This window comes from Podarcis erhardii (assembly GCF_964252035.2).
Source record: "Podarcis erhardii genome assembly, chromosome: 3".
In the NCBI taxonomy this organism is placed as follows: Eukaryota; Metazoa; Chordata; class Lepidosauria; order Squamata; family Lacertidae; genus Podarcis; species Podarcis erhardii.
The window spans coordinates 1,277,849-1,293,640 of NC_138507.1; the positions used below are offsets into that span (position 1 = coordinate 1,277,849).

The window sequence follows — 15,792 nt, forward strand, 5'->3', positions numbered from 1 at the left end:
TTTTTGCAAGCTTGACTGGTGTCATATACCACCTGTAGATCATTTTCATTAAGTTTTCTCTTAGGGCATTACATGCCGTAAATTTCATACCTGTGGTCCATAACTGTTCCCAGTCAGCCATCATAATGTTATGTCCAACATCTTGTGCCCATTTAATCATAGCAGATTTCACCGTTTCATCCTGAGTGTTCCATTTCAACAGCAAGTTATACATTCTTGACAAGTTCTTAATTTTAGGATCTAACAGTTCCGTTTCCAATTTTGATTTTTCCACCTGGAAGCCAATTTTCTTGTCCAAATTGTAAGTCTCCATTATTTGATAATAATGAAGCCAGTCTCGCACTTTGTTTTTTAGTTTTTCAAAACTCTGCAGTTTTAATCTATCTCCCTCTTGTTCCAAAATTTCCCAATATTTCGGCCGTTTGGCCTCCATATTGAGCTTTTTCTGAGCCTTCGCTTCCATTGGTGACAATCACCTTGGAGTTTTGTTTTCAAGCAAGTCTTTATATCTTATCCAGACGTTAAACAGTGCTTTCCTGACAATATGGTTTTTAAACGCTTTATGTGCTTTGACCTTATCATACCACAAATATGCATGCCAACCAAATACATTATTAAAACCTTCTAAGTCCAGAATGTCAGTGTTTTCAAGAAGCAGCCATTCTCTCAGCCAATAAAGCTTAAGGTCTGGCAGGGCAAATCCACCTCTTTCTTTGGCATCAGTTAATATCTTAAATTTTATTCGAGGCTTCTTCCCCTGCCGGACAAATCTAGAAATATCTCTCTGCCACTTCTTGAAACATTCCATTTTATCCAAAATTTGCAATGTTTGGAACAAAAACAGCACCCTTGGCAATACATTCATTTTTATCACAGCAATTCGGCCTAGCAATGATAACTTCAAATTTGACCATATTTATAAATCCTTTTTCACTTCCATCCAACATTTTTCATAATTGTCTTTAAATAAATTCACATTCTTAGCAGTCACATTAACCCCTAGGTATTTCACTTTCTTAACCAGTGTTAATCCTGTCTCCTTCTGAAACCTCTCTCTCTGTCACTGTTAGATTTTTCTCTAAAACCTTAGTTTTCATCTTGTTCAACTTAAAACCCGCTACCCGACCAAATTCTTGAATTAGTTCCAATACTCTTTTAGTACTAGATTCTGGCTCCTGTAATGTCAATACCAGATCATCAGCAAATGCTTTCAATTTGTACTTTTTAGCTCCGACTTGTATACCTTTAACCAATTGGTCCCTTCTAATCATGTTTAAAAGGACCCCCAGGACCGATATAAAAAGCAGTGGAGAGATTGGGCAACCTTGTCGTGTTCCTTTCTCTATCTTAAATTCTTCCGTCACTACATTGTTCACAATTAATTTTGCCTTTTGTTCTAAGTAAATTGCACCTATACCATTTTCGAACCCTTGACCGACCCCCATCCCTTGTAAATTCTTCTTCATAAAACTCCAAGAAATGTTGTCAAAGGCTTTCTCGGCGTCCACAAATATAAAAACTGCTTTGGTGTTAATATTCACTTGTAGTTTCTCTAAAATGTTAATTATGTTCCTCGTATTGTCGTACAAATGTCTGCCCGGGAGAAAGCCCGCTTGGTCTAATCACATAATTTTTCTTGCCATTCTTTTTTTGTTGGTCTGACTTGTTTTTCCAATTTTTGGCAATTAGGATTCTTGCCGCCGATGTTGCATACAGGAATATTTTTGTGTTTTCTCCAGTGATATCTGAATCTAATATTCCCAATAGAAAAGCTTCTGGGTTGTTGTTTTTTTACAAAAGTTTGTTTAAATATTTTCTTCAACTCTTCATATAACAAATGCCAGAAGTTCTTAATTTTATCACAGGTCCACCACATATGTAGGAGCGTCCCCGCTGCTTGATTGCACCTCCAACAAAATTTAGATTTTGTTTTATACATTTTAAATATTTTGCGTGGTGTTAAATACCATCTATAAAACATCTTTAACAAATTTTCCTTTATTGTCTCACAAGCTGTAAATCTCCAATTCTCTTTCCATAATTTCCCCCATGATGATAATTGAATAGGTTTGCCTATGTCCATTGCCCATTTAATCATTACCTCTTTTACTTGTTCATCCTTCACCTCCCACTCTAGTAAAGTTTCATACATTTTTGAGATTACCTTTGTCCTATTTTGTAACAATTCTTTGTCCTATATTCGAATTTCTCTTGCAAAACCTTTTTTGTTATCTGTTCTGAACACTTCAGTACAGTGTTCTGATGGTGGTACTGAATCCACCCTGTTTGGTGATGTTTTACTTCCTTATATTTTTTCAGTCTCAATTTGTTATCTTTTTCTTCTAGTAATTAATTTGCCCCTTCTAGGCAACTATGCAAGTTGAGCCCTGAAGGAGAAAGCTGGACTGGGCAGGGCTGACAGGGGGCAATGAGGTAGGGTGTTCATGAGCAGGGGGACAGAGGGCATCTTTCCCAAGCACCTCCCCAATAAAAGAGGGGGGGACTGAAGCCAGCACAGGAAAGGAGAATGGAATCATGGAAATTAAATGGAAAATAAAACAGGGAGGGTTTAGATAAAGGAGGAAATTAATTGGCGCATATGTGATTATTATTATTTTTTAAGATCCATAACCTTGGTTTAGTTGATCCATAAGCCTATAATCTCATGGGAAGTAGTAGCATAGAAAATGTTTATATCCTACAAAATGATCATTTTAATATTTTTCCCCAAGTAAATACCACCCAGTCTAATGAGACTTAGTTCACGTACGTAAAAATGAAAGCTCGGGATTTGTGACTTTGCCAACTGCTACGATTTGGGGATAAGGGGAAAGCTGATCTGCAATATCTGTTCAATGAGAACAGCAGTCTGCAAATACTCAAAACTAGTTTGCAGCTTTAAATTGCCTTTGTCCTGCTCCCCTTGCCCCCCTCTCAGTCCTCCTCACAAGCTCTTCCAGGTGATTTGTGTTTATGATGTGGTGTTGTTTTCTGTCCATGTTTGGGTTATTGTGTGCTGAGCCTAGTTAGCTTGTTGTTAGAGAAAGGCACCCCACGCGTGTTCAGAGGTACTGGCTTGAGTTGGGCTGGTGTTAGACTCTGTAGTGAGGAAGTCTCAAGCTTATTGAAAGCCTAACGTAATATAGTGAATAAGAGCAATTATTTATCAGCTGGCATTCCCCCTGCTTCAAGTCTCAGCACTATCATGAACTCACAAGGTGACTTAGAATCATAGAATCATAGAGTTGGAAGAGACCACAAGGGCCATCAAGTCCAACCCCCTGCCAAGCAGGAAACACCATCAGAGCACTCCTGACATATGGTTGTCAAGCCTCTGCTTAAAGACCTCCAAAGAAGGAGACTCCACCACACTCCTTGGCAGCAAATTCCACTGTCAAACAGCTCTTACTCCTCCCACAGCTAATCACCTGCCTCAACAGAAACCCTGTTCATCTTGTTTGTTTTGGCCCAGTTCTCTAATCTGTCAAGGTCGTTTTGAAGTGTGATCCTGTCCTCTGGGGTGTTAGCCACCCCTCCCAGTTTGGTGTCATCTACAAATTTGATCAGGATGCCCTTGAGTCCATCATCCAAGTCATTGATAAAGATGTTGAATAAGACCAGGCCCAAGACAGAACCCTGTGGCACCCCACTAGTCACTCTTCTCCAGGATGAAGAGGAACCATTGATGAGCACCCTTTGGGTTCCGTCAGTCAGCCAGTTACAAATCCACTGAGTGGTAGCATAGTCAAGACCGCATTTTACCAGCTTCTTTACAAGAATATCATGGGGCACCTTGTCAAATGCCTTGCTGAAATCAAGGTAGGCTACATCCACTGCATTCCCTTCATCTACCAGGCTTGTAATTCTGTCAAAAAATGAGATCAGGTTAGTCTGACATGACTTATTTTTCAGAAATCCATGCTGACTATTGGTGATCACAGCATTCCTTTCTAGGTGCTCACAGACTGTTTGCTTAATGATCTGCTCCAGAATCTTCCCTGGTATTGATGTCAGACTGACTGGGCGGTAATTATTTGGGTCCTCTCTTTCCCCCTTTTTGAAAATAGGGACAACATTTGCCCTCCTCCAGTCTGCCGGGACTTCGCCTGTTCTCCAGGAATTCTCAAAGATGACTGCCAGTGGTTCTGAGATCACATCTGCCAGTTCTTTTAATACTCTTGGATGCAGTTCATCTGGCCCTGGAGACTTGAATACATCTAAACTAGCCAAGTATTCTTGTACTATCTCCTTAGTTATTCTGGGCTGTGTTTCCTCTGCTGAATCATTTGCTCCAAATTCTTCAGGTCGGGCATTGTTTTCTTTATCGGAGAAGACTGAGGCAAAGAAGGCATTGAGGAGTTCAGCCCTTTCTGTGTCCCCTGTTTGCATTTCACCATCTTCTCCTCTGAGTGACCCCACGGTTTCTTTGTTCTTCCTTTTGCTACGAACATACCCATAAAAGCCGTTTTTGTTGCTTTTAACCTCTCTAGCAAGCCTGAGTTCATTCTGTGCTTTAGCTTTTCTGACTTTGTGTCTACACGTGCTGGCTATTTGTTTGAATTCCTCTTTGGTGGTTTCCCCCCTTTTCCATTTTTTGTACACATCCTTTTTTAATCTTAACTCAGTTAAAAGTTCTTTAGATAGCCACCCTGGCTTCTTTAGGCACCTTCCATGTTTCCATCTCATTGGTATTGCCTGAAGTTGTGCTTTTACTATCTCCCTCTTAACAAACTCCCAGCCACCATGAACTCCCTTTCCTTTTAGTATTACTGTCCATGGGATCTCACCCAGCACTTCCCTAAGTTTTATGAAGTCGGCTTTCTTAAAGTCAAGAAATTGAGTCCTAGTATGCTTGGCTGCTCCTTTCCGCTGTATAGTAAACTTCAGAAGAGCATGATCACTCACGCCTAATGATCCTGCCACTTCTACTCCACTAACCAGGTCATCAACATTGGTTAGGACCATATCTAAAATGGCTGTTCCTCTTGTTGCTTCTCCCACTTTCTGGACAACGAAGTTGTCTGCAAGGCCAGTGAGGAATCTGTTTGACCTTATGCTCTTGGTTGAGTTTGACATCCAGCAAATATCCGGGTAATTGAAGTCCCCCATTACTACTATCTCCCTTCCTTTTGCATGCTTGGCCATCTGTTCCAGGAAGGCATCATCTATGTCCTCCGTTTGGCTTGGGGATCTATAGTAAACTCCCACAATGAGGTCCCTGTTATTCTTCTCTCCCTTAATTTTGACCCAAATGCTCTCACTTTGGCTTTGAGGTTCTAAATCTTGGATCTCTTCACAGGTATACACATCCCTGACATATAACGCCACTCCTCCTCCTTTCTTGTCTGGTCTGTTTCTCTGAAATACAGTGGTGCCCCGCAAGACGAACGCTTCGCAAGACGGAAAACCCGCTAGACGAAAGGGTTTTCCGTTTTGGAGGCACTTCGCTAAACGAATTTCTCTATGGGGTTGCTTCGCAAGACAAAAAAATCTTGCGAGTTCCCGCGGGTTTTTTCCGCTCCCCCCCCCTTTCCTAAGCCGCTAAGCTGTTCCGCTGATAAGCCACTTAACAGCTGATCGCTAAAAGCCGCTAGACCGCTAATAGCGCTAATCCGCTAAGCTGTCAATGGGCTTGCTTCGCAAGATGAAAAAACCGCTAGACGAAGAGAATCGCGGAACGGATTCTTTTCCTCTTGCGAGGCACCACTGTAGATTGTATCCCTCCATTATTACATTCCAGTCGTGGGACTTATCCCACCAGGTTTCAGTGATGCCTATTATGTCATATTTAGTTTGCTGTACCAAGAGCTCAAGCTCATCTTGTTTATTTCCCATCCTTTGCGCATTAGTGTACAGACATTGAAGTCCATTAATCATTCCCCCGTGTCTCTTATTTAAGGATTTTTTCCTCCCACCACTAGGTCTGCGTGCTGTTTGCTCCATTTGGTCTATGACATTTGGATGATCATCTTCATCAATTGATAGACTCCTACCTTCAGGAGCACTGTCTTCCTCCCCCACATTAGTCAGTTTAAAGCCCTCCTGATGAGGTTTCTGAGATTTTTGGCAAAAACATTCCTCCCAACCGTTGTGAGGTGCAGCCCATTGCTTGCCAGAAGTCCATCTTCAAGAAACTGCAGTCCGTGATCTAAGAATCCAAACCGTTCCTGTTTACACCATTTGCGAAGCCTGCTGTTCACTTCCACTATTTTTCCTTCTCTCCCTGGGCCACGTCGTTCAACTGGGAGGACAGATGAGATGACAATTTAATTGCTTCAATTTCCTGCCCAGAGCCTCGTGGTCTCTTTTGATCTTCTGGAGGCTATTGCTTGCAGTGTCATTGGTTCCCACATGAACCAAGAGGAAGGGGTATTTGTCAGTGGGTTTTATGATTCCTTGCAGTTGTTCAGTTACATCTTGGATCTTAGCCCCGGGGAGACAGCACACTTCCCGAGACATCTTGTCAGGCCCACAGATCACTGCTTCTGTTCCCCTCAGTAGGGAATCCCCTATCACCACTACACGCCTCCTCTTAGGTTTGGTCGGGGTTCTTCTGTGAGCTGTCCGTTCCAAGGTCGCCTGCACATTCCCTGAGGACTGACTTTGCTGCTCGTCTTCATATACCTGATCGACTGTAATGAGGGAGAGATCCTCAAATGGAGTCTGCTCTTCGTCTTCCATGCTAGGGGAGAGGACCTCAAAGCAATTGTGTATTTCTAAACAATCAGAGTGAACCCTGGGCCTCCTACTTCTTTGAGTCACGTTTCTCCATATATCTGGCTCCTGTGTTGGTGAACTAGCCTCCTTCTCAGGGGAGTCCCCTGTCTCCTCCTTGGTGGAGACGGTGTGCTCTGTTGCTTCCAAGAAGAGCTCCAGCTCTCTAATTCTTTGGAGCGTAGCTACACGTTCCTCCAGTTGTTGGACTTTGTCTTCTAAGAGGGCAATCAACATGCAATTGCTGCAGGTAAAGCTGCCTGCAACCTTTGGCAAGATGGCAAACATTGCGCAGGAACCGCAGGCGACTGCAGCTGTTCCCTCACCCTCCATCTTGAGAACGTGTTGTTGGAGGTGGCTACAGCGGTCCTCCATCATAAGAAGCGTGAAGACAGGACAAATAACCCCCCCAAAAAAACCTAGGGCTCCCCCAACAAACATTCGAGACTATCTCCCCTAAATCTAAAAGATGGATCAAACTGTGCACGCCGCTGCCCTGCAAGCTCTGATAAGCTCCTCCCACAGCTAATCACCTGCCTGAGGAAGGCAAGACTGATGAGCCAGAAGAGGCTCTAATGGCCTGTTGGCTTGCTTGATCAAGAACTCCATTCTGAAATTGCAGAGGTGCTTTCTGTGCAGCCAGTTTGCAATGGGGGCACATTTCACAGCTTTGTTCTGAGAGACTTGGAGCCAAAATGCCTTATCATGCTGGGACTTCAGCTCATATGTTGCGTTTGTATTTTTCATCTCTCCATCAGTACTAAACAAGGTACCTGGTCCCTGAGTTTTGTTTTAAAGCTGCTCTTTGAATAGAAAGGTCACTGCTTGCAATAAAAGGAAGGTTTTATTTCCTTATACTAGTGAGTTGGCTGTGCAGTCTCTCTGAATTTGGCATCAGCATAAATGCCAGAGTAATTCTGAAATACATTTGAGTTGTAACCAAGTGTTGAAGATGGAAAGGAAATCATGGCTATCATCTTCAGTCCTCCTCAATTTAATATATATCTTGGTCTTTCAGCTTCAAATTCTTCTATGTGGTGCATGGCTTCCATGCTCCTGGTGGCAACAAACAAGTCTCCTTGTCCTTTGCTCCATTGCCAACGGGAAGCAGAAGACAATTGGCTGGCAGCCTTTGGCAATGAAGACAAATTAAAGGAGCCCTCCCACCACTTATGGCATATGGGAAAGGGATGTTGAGGCCCAAAGTAAGCTGGATCCACAGGTTGCAAGAAGTATTTTCCTCATGTTCTCTCCTCTGGAACTTCACATAGAGGGAAATGGGGAAAGGTGCCTTTTGGATGCCTGTGGAGCCCTGAGGTTCTGTCTGGATAGATAAGTGAGACAGTTTCTACTAAGCTTTCTCCAGAGGTGGCCCAGGTCATCCATCCTTTTCAAATCCCAAAACTCTTCCTATTATTATCCTTTCAGTCATGGGGGAATGTTGCTCCCCATGGGCGCAACTCACCACTGCCAGACTCCAGTGGATAGAACTTGGGGTTCTAGTAAAAAACAAAGCAGATCCTGAAAGTCCAAAGTCTGCCCATCTCTGCAGTATGGGAATTGCAGAAGCACAAGCAATAATACCCATTTTTTAAAACCCTTCAAATTTAGGTGAACCAAAGTGGCATCGCCATAACTGCATGAGGCAATGATCAGGGCTACTCATAGGATCCCCAACGTGGCACATTTTTGGAGGACATAAGGTGGCACCCTCAACTATTAAGAAAGCTAGAGCATTGGTGTTTGCCTCTCAGTGAACCTTCTGGTTCAGAAAAAATATTAACCAGTAGACTACAAAAAAGCTTTTGAAATACCGCTGTGAGGGACCTTGTTGCTTGGTCCGAATATGCAACGATGACCCCTGGGAATACTAAGCAAAATTCAATTTTCTTTTGGGTTATCACCCGTCAAACAGGCATTGACATTCTGAAGCTGGTGGCAGCCCAAGTTGGAAGCCAGTGGAAGGAGATCTACCAGTTCCTGTGCAATGCAAGCGAGCGGGAGGTGGCTGCTTTCACCAGCAGCTATTCTGCAGACCACGAGAGGGCCTATGCAGCTTTACAGCACTGGACCATCAGGGGCTCTGAAGCCAGCCTTGCCCAGCTGATCAGTGCTCTCCGTCAGCACCGGCGCACGGATGTGGTGGAGAAGATCAGGGGCTTAATGGAAGACACGACACAGGTAAGATACACATTTAATGCTTGGCTCTGTTAGCTCACGCCCAGCACAATCCTGACCACGTCTGCTCAGAGGTAAGACCTATTGGATTCAATGGGACTTACTTTCAGGTAAGTGGAATTAGAGCTGCAGCATTAGTGAATTAAGGCTCGGTCCCTGCTGCTGATTTTGAGGCCTACAAACAGGATAGCCCTTTGTAGGGTTTAACTACCTTCATAGCACCATAGACTTGTAGAACTGGAAGGAAGACTGGTGTCATCCGGTCCAGTCCCCTGCAATGCAGGAATCTTAACTCGTATCTTTACATTCATGGCAAAATGTTGCCAGTTTCTTATGGCCTGAAAGATTTTCCTCAACGATCTGATGGAGCTCCACTTACTTTTTTGTGTTCCATGAATTCATGGAACCTGGAGGAGATCATACTTCCCGTTTTGAGAAGTGGCTGTGCCGATAGATAATAACAGAACCCTTGTGTTCTGTCCCCCCTTGGACCAGACCTTCGCCTCCTTCAGGCATCCTGGTATTGGTTACAGGTGTCAAGCGGGAATTGTACAGCAAAATACAGGGAGCTAGCAGAAGAATTCCCCTTTCCCCTTGTTTCCTTGTTCCTTGTTTCACTCCATGCTGCTGTAAGCAGTTGGAAGCCCTGAAATGACACTAAAGGTAAAGGTACCCCTGCCCGTCTGGGCCAGTCATGACCGACTCTAGGGTTGCACGCTCATCTCGCTCAAGAGGCCGGGAGCCGGCGCTGTCCAAAGACACTTCCAGGTCACATGGCCAGCATGACGAAGCTGCAGCTGGCGAGCCAGCACCAGCGCCGCACACAGAAACGCCGTTTCCCTTCCCGCTATAAAGCGGTACCTATTTATCTACTTGCACTTAGGAGTGCTTTCGAACTGCTAGGTAGGCAGGAGCTGGGACCGAAAGACGGGAGCTCACCCCGCCGCGGGGATTCGAACTGCCGACCATACGATCGGCAAGTCCTAGGCACTGAGGTTTTACCCACAGCACCACCCGCGTCCCTATGAAATGACACTAGTACCTACCAATTAAGCAGTGCATAATGTAGTTTAAAGTTGCTTTCTGAAACAATTGGCCAGTGTCAATCCTATAGGTAAGCAGCAAAGTGGGACTTTACCACTATCTTCCAGCAATCTCTCAGTATTACGGAGATCCTGATTATACCACAGAGAGTGCATGCACCATTTCATAATGCCAAGTCAGCAGCAGGTGATTTTCTACACATTTGTTTAAATCAGGTTTGCCTCTGCCTTTTATTTTTAAACTGTATTATACTTTTCCAAGCACGTTTCTGAGCACAATTCAAAGTGTTAGTGCTGACCTTTAAAGCCCTAAATGGCCTGGGTCCTGTATACCTGAAGGAGCGTCTCCATCCCCATCGTTCTGCCTGGACACTGAGGTCCAGCTCCAAGGGCCTTCTGGCAGTTCCCTCACTGCAAGAAGGCAAGTTACAGGGAACCAGGCAGAGGGCCTTCTCAGTGGTGGCACCCACCCTGTGAAATGCCCTCCCATCAGATGTCAAGGAAATAAGCAACTATCTTACTTTTACAGTGGTGCCCCGCAAGACGAACGCCTCACAAGACGGAAAACCCGCTAGACGAAAGGGTTTTCCGTTTTGGAGGTGCTTCGCTAAACGAATTTCTCTATGGGGTTGCTTCGCAAGACGAAAAAATCTTGCAAGTTCCCGCGGTTTTCCCCCGCTTTTTTTTGCCCTTTCCCTAAGCGCTAAGCCGCTTATCAGCTGTTCCGCTGATAAGCCGCTTCTCAGCTGATCGCTAAAAGCCGCTAGACCGCTAATAGCGCTAATCCGCTAAGCTGTCAATGGGCTTGCTTCGCAAGACGAAAAAACCGCTAGACGAAGAGAATCGCGGAACAGATTCTTTTCGTCTTGCGAGGCACCACTGTAAAAGACATCTGAAGGCTGCCCTTTTTAGGGAAGTTTTTAATGTTTAATGCTGTATTGTGTTTTTAATATTCAGTTGGGAGCCGCCCAACTGATCGGCGGGGTATAAATAATATATTATTTATCATTATTTTTATTATTATTACTTATGGGCATTCATGTTTCCTTTTTGCTGGAAATCTTCTCTCTGGAGAAAGACCTAACGCAATATGTGGGTTGTTGGTCCAAAGCCAGAGGCTTTTCTGACAACATTGAGCTTTTGTTCTTGTTCCTGTTTTCCCTAGTAAATATACTTTGCAATAGATCATGGTGTATCAAAAAGTTTTGTGTGTGTTATTGTGTTCCTTTCAGTGGGGCAGTTTTTTTATGAACAGGGTGCTGCATGAGTGACTCCTCCTCGTCTGTTTTGTGTTACCTGAAATTTGCTCTCCTAGGCTTCGTTCTTGTGGGTGCAGGATTCTCAGCTGTAACCTGAGCAGAGTCATCTGTGCACCAAGCTTGGCTTCTGATTCATTGTTTTAAATAATGAATACCTTTGTCTCACCACGTTATGCACTGCAGTTCCTGTTCTAATTTTAAGCAGCAGAAAGCTAAGCATTTTTCTCTAACCTCGTCTTCACTGTGCCACATACAGCTGTTGTCTCTGTCTTCTGTGCTAGATGAGTTCTTGCATCAAATATTTGTGTCTAAAAGCTTAATGCAACATCACCCTACCTAAAATCATGTCATGAATATGATTCTTTGTCTGTTATGTTTCTGTGGGAACTCAAAGGAACTGCAGGATGTGGTAGTGGGTGAAGACTTCAACTTGTATCTTAAGAATTCATTCCTTCGTTCATTCAAAGCTTCACAGAACAGCTTACATATCAATATGATGAACAAAGTCCCTGCCCTCAGGCTAGCAGTGTGAAAAGACCTGGACACACAAGGAAAATGGACTGTCTTGTGAGGTGCTGGGCTCTCCTACCTTGGAGGTCTTTAAGCAGAGGTTGGTTGGCCATCTGTGAGGGAGGGATGCTTTGGCTGAGATTCCTGCATTGCAGAGGGTTGGACTAGATGACCCTCATGGTCTCCTCCAACTATGTCCCTTCTATGACAAAGGAATGGGGTGAAGTGTAAAGCAAGTAAATTCAGACAACAAATTCCTACTGCTTCTTAGAAAAACCAGTTGGGTTTGAAACAGCTGGTTCACAGTTCGAAGCACAGGGCTTGTTGGGCTTTGCAAGGGAGCCAGAGGTTGCAACGTGCCCTTACAAGGTGTGGTCTTGGTCTTGGCTTTCATTGGCTTTTCTGGTTGCAAATGTACATATTCAGTGGGTGAGATCCAGCCAAGTCATAGTCTGAGTACTTAAAGTAATTCACTTAAGTCCATTGATTTCAATGGGCTTACTGTGAACATGGCTGACCTTGACTATTGCTCAATGCCTCACCCATGCCCGATGAAGTCTCCAAAGTGAAAGGAATACAGTGGTACCTCGGGTTAAGAACTGAATTCGTTCCGGAGGTCCGTTCTTAAGCTGAAACTGTTCTTAACCAGAGATACCACTTCAGCTAATGGGGCCTCCCACTGCCGCCGCGTGATTTCTGTTCTCATCCTGAAGCAAAGTTCTTAACCCGAGGTACTATTTCTGGGTTAGCGGAGTCTGTAACCTGAAGCGTTTGTAACCCAAGGTACCACTGTAGTTTCCATGGGGCAGATGGTGGGGCTTCAGTGCCTTGTGTGTAATTAATTCCTTGGCTCATCCCTATGACTACTGGAAAGAGAATAAATGAGGTAAAATGAGGAAGTGTGTAGATTTGCCCAATTCAAGCCAGTTGCAGAATTTGGTTACTTGGTGCAGAAGTTTGATAACAGTTTTGCATACAGTCTTGGAGGTGACAGAAAATCAGTCCTAGGTTGTTGTGTTCAGTATTCTGTTAGTATCCATTCCTGCTCCAGTAGGATATCCGATAAGAAGTCATCATCGTCTGATTGTCCCAGTGCAAAATCCTGGACACTGTTCATTTGAGTCCTCTGGTGTGGCATGTTTAAAAACCACTCTGTGCAGTACATGGGGACAGGAGAAACTGCCTTTTGCTGAGCTCGGCTGCTGGTTCATCTCTCTCAATACTGGGCTGGCATCAGCTCTCTGGGGTTTCAGAGGGGATAATCCCAGCCCTGCCAAGAGGGACCTTCTTCTGCATGCCGAGCAGGTGCTCTGCTGCTGAGCTACAGCCCGCCCTTCTCCATCGCTGCAGTTTGTCCAAGAACATCAAGTGTGTACAGGACTGACTGACTCTTTGGCAGAAAGCCAGCGGTGTTTCATAACAGCCTCCTAGTGTTTTGCTTACAGTACATGTACAGTCAGCAGATTTGCATGACATTTTTCCTGCATAAATTTTTCCTGCTTCTAAAAACTATTATTGCATGAATGCCATAAAATTGAAGGAAAGGAAAGCAGTCCCCTTGAGTGCATCTGGCTGGCTGGTTGGCTCTTTGTGTTCCCAGACCCTTGTCCCCATTGCAAGGATACTGTAAGTTGTTAGGGGTTCAAATAGACTAATAATCCCCAATTCTTCCTCTCCCTTTTTAACTGACACTCTCAATGTTTCATAAGTCCTGGAATATTGGTACTGTGAGGCTGTTCAGGTTCTTGTTTGCAAACTAATATGCTTCTGTGTATCTGGGAGGAGGGGAAAAGGGCCCTAAGTATGCAGAAATGACTGACTTGTTTTGGGTGGTTTTGCCTTGCTTTGCTTCCCAACCACCGAAGTTTGGTATTAAAGGTAAAGGGACCCCTGACCATTAGGTCCAGTCATGGACGTCAGTGGGGTTGCGGCACTCATCTCACTTTACTGACCGAGGGAGCCGGCATACAGCTTCTGGGTCATGTGGCCAGCATAACTAAGTCGCTACTGGCGAACCAGAGCAGTGTACGGAAATGCCGTTTACCTTCCTGCCAGAGTGGTACCTATTTATCTACTTGCACTTTGTGCTTTCAAACTGCTAGGTCAGCAGGAGCAGGGACCGAGCAACGGGAGCTCACCCCGTCATGGGGATTCAAACTGCCGACCTTCTGATCGGCAAGCCCTAAGCTCAGTGGTTTAACCCACAGGGCCAGCTGCATCCCTATGGATGCTTGCAACAAAATGCTGCAGTGTGACAAATCCCCCAACAGGAATGCTCCTGTTCAAGCTGCGACCAGTCAAGAGCATTATGGGGGCTTCCCTGCGCCCCACAATTCTGAAAGCTTTCATTCTGTGTCAGAGGGTTTCAACTTTCTTGGGTCCACAGCTCACTTGACCAACGACCTTCTTTCTGCGGGACCCCTGTGGGGTTCAGGAGCCCAGTTAGGTCACCCCTTGCCTGCAGCACTGGCAGCCCCTCACTCTTTTTCAAACACCCTTCGTTGTGAAGTGTTCCCTCAGCCTCCTCTCCTCTCACCTCTCCTTGGGATTCTTTTGGGCAGCCACTGCTGCCGCCCCGAATCTCTTGAGGTGCCTCCCAGAGGAGCCTGTAGCCAAGGCTGCTGCAACATGCAGCTGTGGAAGCCTTTGGGAGGCAGAAACGCAAGAGGGCATTGGTTATCACAGCATTCTTTTCTAGGTGCTCACAGACTGTTTGCTTAATGATCTGCTCCAGAATCTTCCCTGGTATTGATGTCAGACTGACTGGGCGGTAATTATTTGGGTCCTCTCTTTCCCCCTTTTTGAAAATAGGGACAACATTTGCCCTCCTCCAGTCTGCCGGGACTTCGCCTGTTCTCCAGGAATTCTCAAAGATGACTGCCAGTGGTTCTGAGATCACATCTGCCAGTTCTTTTAATACTCTTGGATGAAGTTCATCTGGCCCTGGAGACTTGAATACATCTAAACTAGCCAAGTATTCTTGTACTATCTCCTTAGTTATTCTGGGCTGTGTTTCCTCTGCTGAATCATTTGCTCCAAATTCTTCAGGTCGGGCATTGTTTTCTTTATCGGAGAAGACTGAGGCAAAGAAGGCATTGAGGAGTTCAGCCCTTTCTGTGTCCCCTGTTTGCATTTCACCATCTTCTCCTCTGAGTGACCCCACGGTTTCTTTGTTCTTCCTTTTGCTACGAACATACCCATAAAAGCCTTTTTTGTTGCTTTTAACCTCTCTAGCAAGCCTGAGTTCATTCTGTGCTTTAGCTTTTCTGACTTTGTGTCTACACGTGCTGGCTATTTGTTTGAATTCCTCTTTGGTGGTTTCCCCCCTTTTCCATTTTTTGTACACATCCTTTTTTAATCTTAACTCAGTTAAAAGTTCTTTAGATAGCCACCCTGGCTTCTTTAGGCACCTTCCATGTTTCCATCTCATTGGTATTGCCTGAAGTTGTGCTTTTACTATCTCCCTCTTAACAAACTCCCAGCCACCATGAACTCCCTTTCCTTTTAGTATTACTGTCCATGGGATCTCACCCAGCACTTCCCTAAGTTTTATGAAGTCGGCTTTCTTAAAGTCAAGAAATTGAGTCCTAGTATGCTTGGCTGCTCCTTTCCGCTGTATAGTAAACTTCAGAAGAGCATGATCACTCGCGCCTAATGATCCTGCCACTTCTACCCCACTAACCAGGTCATTAACATTGGTTAGGACGAGATCTAAAATGGCTGTTCCTCTTGTTGCTTCTCCCACTTTCTGGACAACGAAGTTGTCTGCAAGGCCAGTGAGGAATCTGTTTGACCTTATGCTCTTGGTTGAGTTTGACATCCAGCAAATATCCGGGTAATTGAAGTCCCCCATTACTACTATCTCCCTTCCTTTTGCATGCTTGGCCATCTGTTCCAGGAAGGCATCATCTATGTCCTCCGTTTGGCTTGGGGATCTATAGTAAACTCTCACAATGAGGTCCCTGTTATTCTTCTCTCCCTTAATTTTGACCCAAATGCTCTCACTTTGGCTTTGGGGTTCTAAATCTTGGATCTCTTCACAGGTATACACATCCCTGACATATAACGCCACTCCTCCTCCTTTCTGG

At 44.7% G+C, this 15,792-nt stretch overlaps 1 protein-coding gene across 1 annotated transcript in view; it reads left to right on the forward strand.

Moving 5' to 3' along the window:
- TNFRSF21 (TNF receptor superfamily member 21) overlaps window positions 1–15,792 on the forward strand; it is a 47,134-nt gene that overhangs the window by 11,006 nt on the left and 20,336 nt on the right. Inside the window, exon 4 of the mRNA XM_081855564.1 lies at window positions 8,630–8,895. Within this exon, the coding sequence (XP_081711690.1) occupies window positions 8,630–8,895 (266 nt within the window). The remainder of the gene's footprint in view (window positions 1–8,629; window positions 8,896–15,792) is intronic.